This window comes from Falco cherrug, chromosome 15, assembly GCF_023634085.1.
Source record: "Falco cherrug isolate bFalChe1 chromosome 15, bFalChe1.pri, whole genome shotgun sequence".
Lineage (NCBI taxonomy): Eukaryota > Metazoa > Chordata > Aves > Falconiformes > Falconidae > Falco > Falco cherrug.
The window spans coordinates 20,821,410-20,840,190 of NC_073711.1; the positions used below are offsets into that span (position 1 = coordinate 20,821,410).

Here is an 18,781-nt window from a genome sequence, read left to right on the forward strand (position 1 = left end):
ATAGCATTCCCTTTTAAGTGTAACATTAAGTTTGATTTTAAACAACATTTTAGAATAGCTTTTGAGCTTTACCAGATGCAGCACTGCTTATTCCCCTAGCCTCTAGCGAGTGTTTGTATCTGTTTTTAATTACATTACAGATTTGTAGATAGAGCAAAGCATCTTAACTTCTTGACTGTACTCGTGGGTATTTCCTCAGGCTGAAGCACTGTCAGGAACAGCAGACCAGGTGTGCCATAGGCAGCACAAGCTCACTGCCTCTCAGTTATCTTCCTTAAGAAAGCCACTGTGAATGATTTTGTTAGCCACAAAAAGCTAATTTTTTGAAGTCTCATAGATGACTCTTACCTTTATAACAGAGGCCCCTGCCCTGGAAAGAGGACTGTGCATTTGGGCTGCTGCAGCCATGTTAGCTATGGTATTGAGGTGGTTCATCTGATTCATTGCCATTGCAACCGAAGCGGGAGGTAGGCTGACGGGAAGCAGAGGGTGGGGCATCATCATAAACGGCAGGTCTATCCCTAAAAGAGAGCATGGGCAGGTTATACGTGTCAGTCCCTTATTTTATAACCCAACACCTTAATTTTTAGAGCCTATATTCTACTGGAACATTGACTAGTCAAACTCAGTATTACTATGTGTTAATAATTTTAATGTTGCACAGGGAATAATTGTCTTTGCACTGCAGAGAAGGCTGTAATGTTTGTATTACACATATAATACAGCTCTAAAGTAATACAGCTGCATTGACCTCTCTATTAAGAACAACCAAGAAAAAAAAGCACAAAACATGCAGATATTTGCATGTTTTTCCAGCACATCAGACTAAAATTTATTAAGAATTTTATCTGACAATATACTCCTACCAAGTCCTCTCACTATGATTCCTCCACATACACAGCAATCTGAGACTAGATTTTTCTATCAGGACTACCTGAACACAGGAAGCCGTGTGCTGGACTACAGGCACTACTCAACTACCATACAGCCTGTGAACTGGAACATGTAATGAGAGGTTAAAATTGTTGCCAGAGGTTTTAATTTCCAAAAAGTGAGTTTAAATAGTCTTCTGCTATGGATATCAAACAACTTAAGAAGCTATGAAAATCATTTGGGCCAACTTGCAGTTCTTGACATTGCCAAAAAGGTGATGTTACTGCTAGCAAAAATTGGATTTTCATGTTTCATTAACATTTATTTCAGCGTGTGTATTACTTGTTGTATTTAATAACGAGTACAATGGAAAGGAAGACCAAGACACCAATTCACTGAAAAAAATTGTTTCAGGTTATTTTGCTTTTAAGATTTATTTAGAGACCACTTGAAGACAGCTATCTTTGGGCACCCAAAATTATTTTTTTCAGAAAAAATAGGACTCATTCTGCCAGACAAAATGTGTTATCATTTTTCTAAATGAAATTTAGATTAGAAATTGTCACTAAAAAATTCAGGTACAAGTAGCAAACAACATAATCATAAAGCTAGTTATAACCATATGCTATTCACATTAACTATTTCTAGAAGTTTTTTAACTTTTGGCTCTATCTTAACTCGTTTAAATAAGAAGGCCAGTCACCATTTTGGTATATGACAGAACCCACAATAAAAAATATCATTGACTGATATAGCTTATGTTATTCCAATACAATTTGACTACAGCAATATAAAAACACTACTGCCCCCACCATGAAAGGCAGAATTGTACGCATTCTGAGCTCCCACACTATTTCTGTTTAGCTTGAGTATATCATGATCAACAACTGTGATGTCTTGTGATTCACTATATATTTTATATTATGATCCATGCCAGTATTAGTTATGATAGGTAATAAGCAAAGCCCACGTACATCTCCCTTCACTTTAAACCATGCTGACAAACCCCTTCAGTGCTTACATCCATAAGCCTTTGTTCCCCTGCATATCTCCCTTAACAGCCCAATAATCTTTCCTCATGCTCTATAGAGTTCCAAAACTCCCAGACACCATCTGGCCACACTGAGTTGTATGTCTACTTAAAGTCCAATTGACATGCAAACTAAATGCAAACTACAAACAGAATTTAACAGCACATCACCAGTTTTAAGACACAATCCGTCAAACATTTCGTAGGACTATGAAGAAAATATATCCTACACTTGCAAATCATTGGACACAATGTCTGACATTCCATAAACCCTTTAATAGCCTATAGACATTTGCCTACTACAAAATCTACTGGAAAACACTTCTAAACTTTTCTTTAACAGCAAAGAACATAATATCACTGCATGTCAAATACATACAGGTATTAAATTATGCAAGAATATAAAATGAAATGATAAATTACAATGAATTTTAGTCCTGGTGATTCTTAACCACTGACACTTGACCCAAAATGCTCAGGTCCATACCTTCCCATGAACCAAGCAGACCCATATTGTAGGGTCATTTCAATAGCTTTCATTTGTTTGAGTCTGGGCCCTACACAGGTAACCAGGAGCTATCTGCTCCTAGATCAGTGTAAGGAGCAAAAATTTGATTCATCCATTAAAACTAACACCAAAAATCAACTTTCAAAACTCCTGAGGATGAAGAGCTTAAACAAACAACAAGAATTCAGAAACAGAGATTTTCATTTTTCATCCATCATCATCTGTTAGAATTAACTTCACTTCTCACTAATTTTTAAAATATTAATCCTGAACATTTTTCTTGGAATAACCTTCCCTTCCCTTCCTTCCCTCTTTGGGTGCAAAGGAGAGGGGGAACTGCTGGCTTTCCACCTGTTCCCATCCTAAGGCAAGGAAAAGAGAAGGGTTTAAAGAGACGGGTTTAAGCTCCAAATCCAAACTTTACCTGTATCATTTTATTTAAGTGTCTTTGGATACCTGGATTCAATGGATGACCTTGCCCACATCTGTAAAGCACAAGGCAGAACAAGGCAGAGGGATTGCTTCTGCTCGTTTTTAACTAGACATTTTGCATTTATTCCTGGCTTTCATATTTTTATTTTGTGGTTCACATTTTCACCTGAAGTGGAATTTTGTCACATAGCTTAAATGTTAAGCTTTACAGTTATTTTCCCTTTCAGTCCAAGCCATGGAAATATTAATTAAGGACTACCCAACAGTGGGTGACTGCTCAAACAGGGTGGTTTGCACATGATGTGCAAGCGCAGCAGACAGCACAGCAGGAGGACTGACCCTCCTGTTGCTCATGTCTCCCACCCATTTCCCCCACCTCCAGGAGGCTGGGAAGGAATGCAAGCCCAGCCTCCAAGCAGGGCCCCATGTACTTTTTTCTTCCTTTTTTTCCCCTGCAAGAGCACGGTACGTACTGTTGGTGAGCAGGTGATTCTGCTGGAGAGGACTGAGTGGGTGCGCACTTCCAAGGCTCGACTGCCCTGACAGTGTGGGATGACCAATGCTGTGCTGTGATCCTGTTGTAATGGGAGACTGAAGCTTGTCTTTATCCCAGGAGGATTCACTCCCACCTGCAAAACAGGGTAGAAAGCAGGCATAAATGGCATACACTTCTCTTTAAAAGACATTTTGCTTGGTTAGCAAAGCGCTATAATACTCTTTACCATAGCTAAGCACCTAACACAAGCACAGCACCTGAAACCTCTAACTGATTTTTTTAAAAAATAAAATAATTTAATTCGCATCAGGCAGAAAATATGATTAGAAACTTTCAGCATCATCTACTTTCGTAACACTGGTTTCTGGAAACAGGAAAAGCTAGATGGTTAAGGATAACATCACCCAAGTAAACATCAGTCACAATTAAGTAAATCAGGCAGAAAGGGAACATCTGAGACACTGAACCACAATCTCCTGCTATCAAAGGCAATCAGGCCACCCAGTCCCTGCCAGAGACTAACAGGTGTCCAACCCTCGGGCTCGTCAGGTCCCTCATTGCTGTTAATCTCACCGGAGAGGCACTCCGCTGCTCGCTCACGCCAGTGCTCACTAGCAGTGCTGGGCATTAGGTTGGGCGTGGAAATCATCGGTATTCAGAGATTTAAATTTTAAGAATCCAGATATCTATTATGTACAGTAATTACTGTCCACAACAAAAACACAGTATAGCAAACTAAGCACTCGTGTTTGCTCTAGAGTATGTTTGGTCTTCTGAAAATAGGGTGTTCTGCAGCAATTTTACAGATTGTCGTTCACACTTGAATAGCAAGTTCCTTTTAAACAGCGGTGAAGTAGACCATGTTAGTGAATACCAAAATACATCTGGTCCACAAAACAAAACACCTTCAAAAGTTAGATTGAACATTTATAGAGTAAAAAGGTATTTTAAGTACACTCCCTCCTTCTCAGGTACGCCCCACATTTTCAATTAGATTATAGATTGTTATGAAAACGTGTAACTGCAGTATTGACTTTGTTTTGGATTTATGAACAAGAATTTCAATTAGAATAAGTAAATAGATTACTGTGATGCAGCACAGAGGCAGCAAGCAAAAAACATTTTAATTGAACATGAAAGTAACGGAAAAATTCCATTCTTTATGACAACACTTAGCTAATAAACATGATTAATACTGCTAAATGCAAAAGTTTGAAAGATCAATGATTCAGAAAAAAGGAAAACACTCCATCATTTTAGCACTACGTCCAACTATGAATTACCTTCCTATAAAAGATTTGTAATTTGTAAAATGATGAGTAATACATTGACAAAGAAAGATACACTAAATTATACTATGTGATATAATATAACATGGCATAGTGCAGTAATTAGAAGAAGTACTACAGTTACGGCTGTGTCAGCATCTTTGTTATTAAATATACTGTATATCAGCTCTTTCAAATAACATTTGACTGATACTTAGTATAGAAGTTCGTTCACTTTAACTACTGTAAAACAGAGGTGGTATTATTTGGTAAAGTATTCCTTAAGTTAAATGTGTAATTTAAAAAAGATTTTCTGAGGAAATGTTTAGTATTAGAGTTTACCACGTGACTTTTCTCCATATGCTTTTTCTGTAAATTTAACATTTACACTTTATTCTTCCTGAAAAAACACATGACGTACCTGAGAATCAATTTTTTGGTTAGAAATAAGTTTTTGTACATGTAACTTCATGTACCAGGGCAATGGCCACAAGAATTGGGCACAAGAAAGTTTGTCAGAGGTTTCTGAATGAAAACAGAACACTGCACTATTTATCTAAAAGTCTCCCTCACCCCGTTTGTTCTTTTCCGGTACTTCCAAACCCAGGCACAGGTGGTCTAAACTCTTAGCTCGTTTATTTACTTCTGGAAGCTTCTCTTATCTTTCCAAAGCTTTGTGCACCTACCCACCATACTTCTGTGGCCCTGAAGCTGTAGTATCAGAGTGCCCTACCAGCTTTCTGTGCCCAGCTTTGCAACATAGGGAAGTACAATTATTTGTATTTTACAGATGGAGAATTGAACAGCAAAGAAAAGTGACTTGCTTAAGGAAATACAGGAAACCTGCAATGGAACAGGAAACTGAATTTAAATTATGTTGTACAGTCCAAATCACTGGACCAGTTTTCCCTGCAGATGGGGACAATAATAACTTTTTTCCCTGCAAATTCCACTTGTAAATCTGCTCCAGTATTCAGTGCCAGCAACACAAGAATAAATTGCAATACACTTATCTCTACAGACCATTCCTGTATTCTTATGTTCCCTATCACTTCTCCTTAGAGAAAGAAAAAAAATACTGCTGAGCGTATGATGTATAATAAAAGTGCACGTTAAATGAAATGTATCCTGTAGTCTGCACTATACCACATAGATAACAGCTTCATCATTTAACCTGGACTGCATATGCTATGTAGTAGCAAGTCTCTCTAAAAGAAAGTAATAATTACAACTTCTTACCTAGAACTGTTCAATTGTGAAGTGTTTCATAAGGGCAGTATGATTATCTCCAAGTGGGAAAGTTGAGGTGCAGAATTATGAAGCAACTTCCTCCACATTACCTGGTAAGCTAATGGTGAAACTGGAAGAGAAGTCAGGTCTCACGGGTCCTACTCCTGTGCTCTATTACCATAGACACTTTCAATTTATCCTACCCACAGTCCCTTTGCACAGCTAAACAAGAATAGTTGTAAAAGAAAACTTGCATCCTTCCCTGCAGTATCTATTCCCGTACAGTATGAAAAAATTACATATTAATTAATAGTAAGCCACAACTAGATTCACATTATAAACCAAATATGTAAAATGCAAACCTATGGTAATACACTCAGTCCTTGTACTGTCATGCAACTCTAGAAAAGGTATTTATTTTTGAGCATACACATTGTCTTAATTAGTAACACAGTTGGCAGCATATCAGCATATCATATTCAACACAGATACGTAACAATGCATACTTTCAACTTCTTTCTTAACATAACAATTGAAAGTGTTCTACAACAAGTAAATCCTTGTTAATACTTCAAATTTAAGTTTAGTCACAATTTTTCAGGAGATTTTGGTTGACCGCCAGTTTTTGTCCAAACAGGTGCCATCAATAAGACAAAGAGGTCATGCTCTGATTCTAAGTCCTGCCTTTGGTAAGATGAGCTTACGGGTGAAACTAAAAATGAAACTTTGTGATATGAATCACGCAATACACAACAGGGGGAAAAAAAAATGAGACACAAAATTTTCTTCTCTCATTACATTCAAAAGGTTTGGCCTTTGAAGAAATTTGTATTAGGAAAAAATAATTTTTTTGTCCATACTAAGGTAGCGAAGGCTCTAATTGTTTTTAATATAGCAGATAAGGAGTCTAAAATTAAACAATGATCCATACTACTGCATATAGAGATAGATTTCAGGTAATTTTATTTAAGTATATATGAAAAAAGGACAAAAAAAATGGAAGAAAGCAAACATACAACACTAAGGAGAAAGAGATAACAGAAAACAGCAATGGGACTTACCTCTTGTGTATGAAGGGAAATATAGCTTTTTATTCGTTTTAAATGAGAAAATATTTCATTTTAAAATATTAGTAACTTGATTCATAAGTGTCATAGGAATAGTATTAGAGCACTCAGAAATCTGTTGATTTGTCAAAATGCCAATACATCATTTATACACTTTACAAAAAGCTTTACATTTAACACTGTTACCCACTATCCATATGACCTTCTCTCCAACAGATAAAACTAAAGGACAAAAAGGTAATTTTTCCTTATCTTGTTTGCATTCTAGCTGATCTTGTCCCAGAACAGATTGTACTCAGCATTAAAAAAGGGCAAGAGAGACAAGAACCTCCATCTTCCCGAGCTCCTGACGCTTGTCAGCAGCGAGCACTGAGACTGCAGTTTCCTTAGCACAGCACGCTGGAGCGGGAAGGAAAAGGCAGAGGTATCAGCTGGCTAGCCATCCTAAAAGCCTGCAGAATGCACTGGCTGCCCAGCAAAGCAGCTAAAAAAGCTCTGGCCTGCTTCAACCATCCGGTTCAGGCCACGTAGCAAATGTTGGTGTATGGTTCTGCTTTCAGATCGGCAGCTAAATGCAAAATCTAGATGAGAAAAAAGGCCAGACTGCCCGCACTGCACACGCTTACATGGAAACGCAGCACATGTTTCAAAGGGCACAGATAAAGACGGACTCAACGTGGATTTGGTAAGAGAAAGAGTTATTTATGATACACTTAATAATTAAAAGTCTGGTATTTGCCCATCTTACCAGCTTCTCTGACAGAACTTTTTAATGAGTGCATGAATTGCACTTACGTCCAACTAAGCACAAGCAAAACGAACCAACCCCACTCCATTCACTTCTAAATTAAAATGCGGTTGAGAGGTAAGCATTCCCTTAATGCCATTTTACAGTCCAGTGGCCAAATTCTGTATGTCTCTGTTTCCAAGTCCCTATGAACAGTGAATTCAGATGAGTTCAGACGCCCAGGGAGCTGAATCACAGGTAACATGGACAAGCAGGGCAAATCAGCCTAAGCAATAGCTACATGTGCTGTTGATGAGATACACGGTACCCCCAGACCCACTGCAGGGGCATTTACAATCATGTACATGTCAGTAAGCAAAGTGCCTCCATTTAAATTTTGTTTCGTCGAATAAAATGCAAGTGAGAAGCTCAGCTTCATTCTTCTGAAAATGCTGCTACTCACCCATCTTTGGTTTCAGTAATTTTGTAACTCTTTAAAAGCTGTATGTTTTCCAGTAATTAACCTCTATGTGCATTTGTGTTTTTCCAAACAGAATCCAAAAAACCTTTTTGGGGTGAAGATACATTTGTGACAATTAAATTAAGTGTTGTGGTTTTAGGTATTGAAAGATCTCCAGAAAATAATCAAAGTTCCATTTGGTGACAGTTTCTTTTCATTTGGTTTAAAATTCATTTTATCAGCCTTAAAACTGTCTGGTCTAGCTAAATGAAATCCACTCTGTCAGAGGTTCCTTTGAATTGAACAACCACACTCTTGCAATCTGTGTCTGTCATTTTATTTTTTGTTGTGATACATTTCTGAAAAATTGAACTCAAATTGTTAAAAGCAATACCATCTTCACCGTCCAATTTTATTCTAAAATTATTTTTAAACACATTTTTCATGCTGTTGGGCATATTAGGCATACCATGATCTGCAAAGAAAAAAGTATTCAGTGCACTGCTATTTCAGCAGTGGTAATTTTCAAGTATTCATCACCTCTAACTTCTTTAGTAAGTGTCCAGCACTTACTCATGGCCTTTGAAATGTTTCGGCTTACCTAGAACCCCAGTACTCCTAAAACAAACCGGGCCTATGTGACAGTATTCCCAGCCCCAGTGTTTTCAGGTGGTCCAGATTATTTGCCTTTATTTTTTTGTTTCATTTTTTTGTTGTTGTTATTTTTGTTTGGTTTGGGTTTTGTGGTTTTTGGTTTTGATTTTTTGGATTATTTTTGTAATTTACCAATATCCTCATCTCACCACGATACTGGGGAAAACAGTCATTTTTTGGCCAACACAGAATATCCTCTGCTGAAAACGGAGCCTACACACTTCAGCCTTCAGCCTACAACTTTCTGTCCACTCTTCTCATGGCATCAGCATTTGAATGGCCCAGGAAGAGACTATTAAGCAGAAAACAATTTCTATCCTACTTGATAAACGGAGATTCTCATTACAGTAAGAACAGAAAGATACCGCCCAGGTTATACTCCTGGTAAACTGTCACTTGCCTGTCGGAAAACCGTAAAACTGTTCTGGGTCAGGATTATGACCCATTTAACCCTAAATTCTGTCCCTGATATTGGCAGTAGATGATATTTACGGAGCCCACGCAAGTGTGGGCACTTCCTGTGGTCGCCTATTACAAATAAAATTTCTTACTTTAAAATAGGAATGAGATTTTTAATCAGCCCCCAAAAGCATGACACTGAGCTGAAAAGCTAAATGGAAGATTTGCAATGCATTTAAAGCCTTAATGCACTGATTTGTTTAGCTATGTGTATTCGGCTGTATCAACTTCTGGATTGTGCCCTACAAGAGAGCCATGAGAGTGTATAGGGTAAGATATTAAAACTCAAGAAATCCAGTGATGGCTTTACTGGGCTACTTCCAAAAACTTATCAAGTGGTTCAGCAGATGTAATTACTGCTTAGCCCTGCCAAAGCTTTGAAATGTGCCCATTAATTCAGCAATTCCCAATCTGTCCATCAGTCAGTCATACTTAAAAAATATGTCTGTCAGAACTTAGGTGAAGTAATCTGTTGATAATTATGCAGTAAGAAGGCATCTGAAATCTGAATGTAATTTCTAAACTTTTTGAAAAGTCTTAATGACAGCAAAAGCAAAGTTTATTTCACAGCAAACAGGATACTCAAGATAACTAGGAATACGTCTGAATATTTGATGCCAATTTAATTAAGAATGATTAATTCCAGGAGGATACTTTTTTAAAAGATAAAAGCAGAGATGTAATATTTATTTAGGAACTGAACCATCCCTCCAAAACCATCAATTGCTTCCTTTAAAATGAACAGAGAAAAATAAATAAGGTGGTAAATGAAACGTGTCCTAAGGTTCCCAAATTATGATCAGTGATTACAGTGCTTATAAAGCACAATACCGGAATGTCAGCTGCCTTGGAAAGAAAGGCTGTTCTACAACGGGCCTGTCCAGGCAAACCAAAATCTCACAGTTGCAATCAGGTGCTCAGTGTCGAAGACTCCTAAGAGCACAAAACCTGTTCTCTCTCTAACAGACTGGGACATCCATCCCTTCAAATTATACACACAGAAATGCTGATGGCTACTAAAATAAGACCGAGAGTTTTCTCCTGCTTTCTAAGACCAGTGTAGAGGAACTACCGGCTACAGCAACAAAACTTTTCAACAAAACAGTCTTACGCAGACAACTGCTAAAAGATGGATGGCTTTTTTATCAAGTAACTAATATTAAAAAATAGGGAAAATGTTGAAAAACAAAGAGATGCAGGGAAAAAATAAAATGCAATATGTAAGGGACTAGTTTGATAAAAACACAAACTGCTCAAAGTGGCAATATTTTCATTTAAACTCAAAATATCAAACACTTCTCAATAGGTCATTTGATTCAACTTACACCATCAAACCACCCCGTATTAAAGTTAGCTTTAGCAAGATGAAGCATCACATTTATAGAAAGTTAGATACAAACTATCATAATAATTTGCATTAAAATGCACTAAAAATCAAAAGCCCTTCTTCACGTTAGCTACCTGTATCCATTTTCCTCTTCTTTTGCTAACTTAGTTGTGCATAAATACGAATCAAAACAAGTTGCTTCTTGGCCAGGAAGGAATGCGACACACTGGAGAAACACTCTGATAATTAATAAATGAAGCCTTTGCTCCCTTGTTGCCTGATAGATACCATGTGATAACGAAGGGGAGGGGGAAGGGAAAAGCTTGTGATCTTTGTATCAACAGTTAGATAGCTATCACTTCCTAAATGGAAATTAGCTGTGATATCGCAGGAGGGAGGGGCAATACAAGTAAGGAATAAAGGCTCCCAGAATGACGGGGCACAGCTACCGCCCATCGAGCCGAGCACCTTCTCTCCCACTAGGGCCCAAAGCAATGCTTACTGAAGAATTTAAATGCAGAGAAAACCTACAAACCCACAAAAAAATCTCCCAACAATTTACGGATTAGGAACATCCTGAAACAGAGGTATTTTCCTTGAATTTAGTAACTTTTAATAGCCTTTTCTTCCAATAAATTAACGGGATGTCAGGTTTTTGCATATCTACATGGCTACAATACCCTGTAGCAAGGAGTTCCGCAGCTTGCCTATGCACCGTATGAAAAACTACCTCGGGATTCGCAGGTGTGTTTGGGGGATTAACCTGGCATTTGCTGCCTTCCTATCACGTCTTCTAGTTCTTGCAGTGCATGAAGTAGTAAGTAATAAAACCCTATTCAGTTTCTTCTATGCAATGTGTAGCATTATTCTTGGAATGAGGGACTTCAGAAGGCAGACCCTTTTGGATCTACGTCCATGTTAAGCATATGCAGCCCCTTTCCCAAGAGGGAATAAATGACCTCTATTCTCTGTCACTTGAAGTAGTGCAGTAAGGAACCTCAGCAGGTTTGAGCTAGGGAGCAGACAATGTAACTTCGCATTCTTACTGGGAAGTTGGGTCGGGGAGACCCCTACTCCTGACAGCTTACAGAACGTGCTTTTGGCAAAAGTGGGCTTACAAAAATCTGCACTGATCATTTCAACAGCCATGATGTGGGGGGACGCAAAAGCGAGGACAGCCTTTAAATGGTCAGTATTGCTGTGAAATGTAACCACAAGACTATGGTTCATTCTTGCACAACTGATCTGCTCCCTTCTGCACTCCTAATGCCTATTGCTAGCATTTTTAGTAATAAGCATATGACTTTATCGCTAGTTATTTTTCTGTACAAAGAAAAGAATACTCTATTAGAACATGGTATTTCTTCTGCTTTAGGACCATCAACGAAAAAATTAACTGCTTTCTACTGCAGGACCAAAGTCTGTCTTCAGAAACACGTGCATTTCACAGAGGGAAATGAGGTCAAAATATTGGTCTGTCATGTTTTTATTACTGTTGATGATGCACAAGCCAGAAATAAAACAGCTTAACTTTCAGATCTTGAACACAGTTTGTAGGGCTGCCTGCCAGAAAGGATAAAACATGCATCCTTCTAAACTCAAGAACTGCAGCCAGCAAGCAAGGAACTGGGATTCGTATTCCAGTGATGATAATCATTGACACCATCACTCATCACAAACCAAGCCTTTTTTGATTTTGTTTTCATTTTTTAATTACTTAATATTTTCCCATATTTAACAACTTAGCAAAACAATTGAGACGTTTTGAGAACACCTTGACATCCACAGTAGATAGGTAACGCTACAGTACAAAATCAGATCATTCAAGTTTCAACAATTTATCATTTACTATTTCTTTGAAATAATTATGAACAGTTGAAGTTACAAATTGTAATCTTCTGAGTTAATCTGTAGTGACATAAATGAATTACGTACTTATAATAAAACTCCTAATACTGAAAGAACTCTGTGTAATATAAAGTATGGCTTGAAAGAATTAAACACAGTCTTTGGCACTGTATACATACACACTTGGACAACCTTCCAAACCCCTGGTAATTTGAAGCATCTACACAAGACACTGGATATTTTACTAGAGAATGAGAGGTTGCACAAGGGATGCCTAACATCCTTCTGTGCTGAAGCTGAATGTCTGTAGAGGCTCTCAGAGATTTACTGTCAGAAGCCCGTTTCCATGAAGGGTCAGGAAGTGCAGACACTTGCACTTGCACAGTTCCAACAAGCTGGGTCAGTATAGGAAACACTGGCAAGGTATCTACCGATTCTGAAGATGCACTGTTTTCTGTATCTGGCATTTGATTCCCCGCACTTCCAAAAAATTTAGAATGCTGCCAAAACCAGGAGAGCCTGTGAGTAAACCTAATTCACATAAAAGGTCAGCAGTGACTTCTACTGCATTTCATTTAAAGTCAGTCTAAAAATAACACGCAAAAAAATCCTGAACTATATTAGCAGCCAACATCATACTTCCTTTAAAGCTCATAGTAGTAGCTGAATATACACTTACCACAGCACTCAGACATCTTACGTAATCAATCAATATTTGTTTTTCAGAATATTTTTCTCATTCAGCAAACCTAGCCATTGGGTGCTCTCATCTTTAGTGCAACTCTCAATGAATCTCAGTGGGCACTTTGCATTAGCTTCTCTAAGGAGCAGGATCAAACCTCTAGGAAAGGACCAACAGTGCCAAAGAAACTATTCAAGAAAATACATCCTAAATTTGTTACTGCATAAAGGACATTCTCTATCTTGAAATCAGTATTACTTTCTGGGTACACCCATAAATAACAACTATAATCAGAACAAACTTTATTAAAATGTTGATATTAATACCAGAGAAAGTGAAAATATTTCTTAAGAAGAAAAAGCGAGAGGCTTCAGCAACAAAATACAACAGCACAGTGCCAAGCTGAACTTAACTAAGCTTGAGGTTTTGGACAGGATTCATTTCTGCTTGTGGTGTAAGTATGCACCACCTTGATTATCATTTAAAAAAATATTGACAGCTTGCCTTCTCATACCAATGCCTAGTAACAAATTCCAAATGTTTTGTCACATTTCTTGTGAGCAATGCCATCTGCCAGAGGTGGCATTTCATGGCTGTTTACCCTGACTCCCTCCAAGAATTCATCTGCCACTATCTAATGCTGCCTGAATAAAGGGGATTAAGACTCTGATGCAACAGAGACTATTGATAATTTGGTATAATTGGGAAGAAATGAAGATAAATGAGGTTGAGGATGGAGAGGCAATTAGTTGAGCTGCCTGTACAGCTGTGTTCTCAGCCTAGCTCCCCTGGCCTTTTCTTTGGTGAGGTATGTGCAAATTAAACATAATGACAAATACACTCTTCCCTAAGCTTTTTAGTTTGGGAAGCTTGAATATATGATTTTCACTTCTGAGAGTCTACGCAGTTTTCAGTTACAAAAAAGAAGAAAAAAAAAATAAAAAGAAGAAAAAAAATATACTCACTGTTAAGATTTTTAAAGAGCAATGTGCATTGAGCACACCTATGGCTCAGTGTCTGTGCCACAGCTCCCCATTTGGCAGTGCTATGTAACACTGGTGCTAGTTTTGTGGTTTTGACCAAAAAGGATGAAGGCTTCTGCCTCCCTCAGTGCTACAGGGAGCCTTGATCGTTACAATTCTAGATGCCTTTCATACCTATATTCAGTGTCTTATCCTGTAAATATCCTTTATCCATGTAATTCGTCAAACAACAAACCGCAGTGCATGAACCCCCTCAACTATGGATTCTTTAAAAGTCCAGCCCCTCATTCTGCAGCTGGACTTCCACTGGTTTTAATTGTGCTAGCTTTTAAAATTACTGGTCAAAAAACTTCAAGTGAAATGTCTTGAAACTGCAAACAATATGCATTTTACTCTACAACAGCTCTTATCATTTGTAAGACTTTTAGTCATAAATATAATATGAAGACAGCTACCCAGATAAAAACTTTATTTCTAAGCTACATTGTTCAGGTGAGGCAAAGTAATCAAGCTTGAATACCTTGAAAGGTATTTAAATCTAGGGTGAACATGGTCAGACTACAAACCTCCAAATCAGAAGGCACAAATCTGTAAGTCTGATTTCTAGTTCTTTCAAATATATTGAGATACGTTCACACTTAGAAAAATGTGCACTTACATAGTTTAACATAAACACACAAACCTCACATTTGCCACAAGAAATGCCACTATATATGTTTCATGCAAGATTCTAACATAGTTCTTCAGAAATGTCAAATAACGTAAGATCCCTTTCAGAAAGAAAACCAGTATTTACAGATGCAGTGCTGGCTTACAAACATATCTGCCTAGCTACCTACCATGTGAATTTTTTGCTTTCATATGTAGGTGATTCTATTTGAATGAGGTCTGACATGAAAGACTTCATAAAATTGTATTTTTTCCTGCATCCACATTACCTTCAGCTATTTTAACAAATTATTTTATTGATTACTTGAAAAAGGCTCTTTAGATGAAGCCAAAGCCCAGCTCTTACACATAGAAGGGATTTGGGGAAATGTCGGAAGAAAAATGTTGTGTCTTAAAAAGAATGACAATTTAATGTATTTATTTTGTAGCATGAGTTTTCAACATAGTTGCTTTGTATTGTAGATCCTCAAAGCCGAAAACACTTGAAATTATTCCTTTTCAAACTCACAGAACTTCCGCAAAGTACAATGCCTCCTCCTGATATTTTGTATATGAAAAAGCCTTTCTTAACCTCAACACTGTACTCTTCCCTGCTACTAAAAAGTCAACCAAAATTTCAGTTTAGCTTTATCTAATGTAATTTTTCATTTTGGATCAGACTTCTACAGAAGACAAAAAATAGGTCACTTTTTATGAGGCAAAGGTGTCAGAAGAACAAAAACCTCCAAACAGTTTATACTCAAGTTTAAATCTACCTTGTTTTGTCTTGCTGAAGCTGAAAATTTGGCTGAGGTTAACTGGTCCTTCATACAACAAAAGTTTTTAACATAGAGTTCAAGCAATGATTTTTTTTATTAGTCTGCAACATTCAAATTGCATGTATTACACATCTGGTATTTTACTGAACCCCCTTCTCGTTAACATTGTAATGAGCAAAATTATTTGCTGCCCATCTTCTGGCTTGACACTTTATCTAACTATTCCAAGTTAATCTTTAATCTTGTGGCTGACCGTGTACAGTGCACACGTTAAACAAGGCACATTGAGCAGAGCTTTGGTTTTTCACTGGAACAAATGCCTGCTTTCTCACACCTGCCCCACAGCTGGACACACTTACCCACATTCACGTCGGCAGCCTCCACCCCCTGGGATCACACAGGGTTGAGCGCTCTCAAACAAAGCCCAAATACACATCCCTGTAGGTGCTCCCGACCATGTCAGCATTGCTGTAGCCAACGATGCCCAACCCCAGCACTTGCCTTTTATTTTGCGTTGGAGAAACAAACTGCAGGACTTGCCTGATCTTACGTCTCAGCATGTCCCCTGGCCCTCACCCACAGCGATGGCACCGCTGGCCACGCACTCTGGCCAGGCAGGAGGAAAACGGTCAGGGGGGATTTTCAGAATGGGCAGAAACTGCAATGCAGTGGCAAGACCAAAATCCAGACAGTGACCCACTGAAGCACAGGCAAGAAGAGAAAAAGGATCAAAACTGCTCCCTAACTTCAACAGGTTACTGGGCACAGAACAGGTTGCAGTTCCAAAAACACTTCCATAACCTAAAAGGCAGCAGAAGGCAGCTGCTGACTGAGCAAGCTACAAAGGAAAGGCAGGTGATAAACCAGAAATGAACACATGAAAAATTTTACACTGGCACGAATAGGACAAAGAGCTGAAAATGAAATATTTGGTTTGGCATGTTGGTCTTGCATTTTTTTCCCACTTCCACATTAAAACATTTGTCTCAGTCCATCTTCTTTTTCTTCCATTTCATATATCCCTTCCTCAGAGGTGGCTGCTAATTCTCTTTACATCAAAATCCCATCCCCGAATCATAAAATGTGACAGACTCACAATGACTGCAAGGGATTAAGTGAAGCTGTTCCTAAGAAAATATGCTGCATTTTTATAGAACCCCTCCTCGCTGTTTTTCAAACGCCTCTGTGATTACAGCTGTATTATGAGGCTAAACATGAGTTCTGCTTTACCTCATCTCAGTTCTGGAACTCAAGACACATCCAATTTGAGTATAAAAGTGAGTATACAATAAACAACTGCTTTCTGACTGCTAGAGTTTTTTCTTTATTTATTTGTACCCTACTTTTAAATGATCGCTCATTTCCCTGTTGTCTACTGGTACATACAGCACTATTATATAAGATTGTAAAGCTAAACAATGCCATTATTACCAAGAAAACTGTGATCGCTCAGAAGTAGAAAAGCAAAAGGCAGAAAGAAGTAACTGAAGAAGTATTTCTGAAATTACTATCTTACTTAGCATACTAAAACATTACGACAAATACTCATGTGCCACACCAGGTAAGCTTGTTAAAAGTGATGTTGGAATGGTATGTATCTGAAAGATGAAACATAGGAAAGAGCCGCAATGCTGTTAAAGGACCACCTAAAAACCACAGAAAGTTCCTAATGGAAAAAAAAGTTTTTCTGAATAAACGCTACCCTAATCTATAAAGTTGACTTGAAAAGATGTAATTTGTGGTTTACTGTGGGGTATTTGCATAAAGGAGCTAACACACAGCTCTAGCTGATGGTTGGGGATAATAGCCACAGATTTCAACAGATTTTCAGAGCTCCCTGGTATATGCTGAGAACAACAATATCAAAAGGTTCCTCTCTCCAGCACTGCTGGTGTCAAGGTTAATGAGCTAAAACTTGTTAAATTGATATTACCAAACTAATGACTTCTTTATAGTATACTGCACAGATTTTGACAGACAAGCTAATGTAGAATATTGCTAGTCTTAATTGAATTAGAAGTTACTGCATGTATACAATTAAGATAAGTAAAAATAGAGGAGCTGAGAGGCAATTGTCTATCTAGACCATGCTATTGTCACATACCTCATGTGCTGCCACACATACACTTCAAGTGTCATGTTCATTCCCTGACTTCAAACTACACTCAACTGCAGACATAAACAGGAGAGGAAATACCAGCATCTGCAGACAGGCTACTGGCTACCAGTAACCCTTAAAAAAAGCGTATCTTGAGCCTCCTAACTTCCCTCTTTACCAATGCACACACTGAATCAGAAAAAAGCCATGTAAACCCACAGAGCCTCTTGATGACTGTGCAAAACATACGCTCAAAAGCAGGATGAAGGGAAATTGCCTTATTCCCAAAGCACTGTGACTCAGAGCCATTCGGCAGCTACAACCAACCACGGAGAGTAAAGTAACACATCCCTTCTGCCAGGGTCACTTTTTCCATCAGCATGGGAAGTATCCTCCTGCTGGGGAGTGGGATTGTGCAGCTTTCTACCAGTTGCAAACCTTCTGCGGCATACTGGAGAAGCTCCTGTCTACAGGGGAATTTTCTAAATTACATGTTTTGTAAATAACATATGTTGTAAGGATACTGAGGATACTGAAAATACCTTTTTTTTTTTTTTTGAGAAGTAATCAGCCTCAACAAAAAATCCAGGACAAATCTGTAAGAAGCACATTACAGCAGAACAGATCTGCAATTTAAAACTTTTGACTTTGAAATTATTTAAATAATATGAACATGATCTTAAAATATTTTTACATCAACCATACCATACATTAAGACAGAGGGGAAATAAATACCTGGAATCTAAACATACATTAAGACAGAGGGGAAATAAATACCTGGAATCTACATCCAAAATAGATGAAGAAACAGCGGGGGGGGGGGGGGTGGTGGTGTGTGTGAAGAGGAGGATATTTAATGAATCATATTAGAATGGAAGGAGCTTATGAAAAATAAATGGCATTTGCAGATGATTAAATTTTGAAGGTGAGATGTTGTAAAACTACATCAACCATTTATTTCAGTACAATAACACATATAATAAATAAAGTTTTTTTTAAAATCCAAACTGAAGATTCACCGCTATCTGATGACTTGGATTTTCCATTTACGTTGTACAGGGGCACAATTTGGGCTGCAATTATTCAAGGCAGTTTCAAAGAAAGAAGAGCTGCTAGAGTTGGATAGAAAATCAGTGTCAGTCACGAGCAATAGGGCAATGCAAATGTTTCTTCTACAGACAGAATCACTCAGTTTAAATTCAGAGAGGCTCA

General features: G+C 38.0%; 1 protein-coding gene across 4 annotated transcripts in view; it reads right to left on the reverse strand.

The window, feature by feature from the left end:
• The window catches only part of DACH2 (dachshund family transcription factor 2), a 310,897-nt gene that overhangs the window by 69,199 nt on the left and 222,917 nt on the right, over nt 1-18,781 (reverse strand). For all 4 annotated transcript variants that reach the window (XM_055727704.1, XM_055727702.1, XM_055727701.1 and 1 more), the window contains exons 4-5: nt 3,317-3,472; nt 349-521 (exon numbers count right to left, since the gene is read on the reverse strand). In XM_055727704.1, coding sequence (XP_055583679.1) covers nt 349-521; nt 3,317-3,472 — 329 coding nt within the window. The remainder of the gene's footprint in view (nt 1-348; nt 522-3,316; nt 3,473-18,781) is intronic.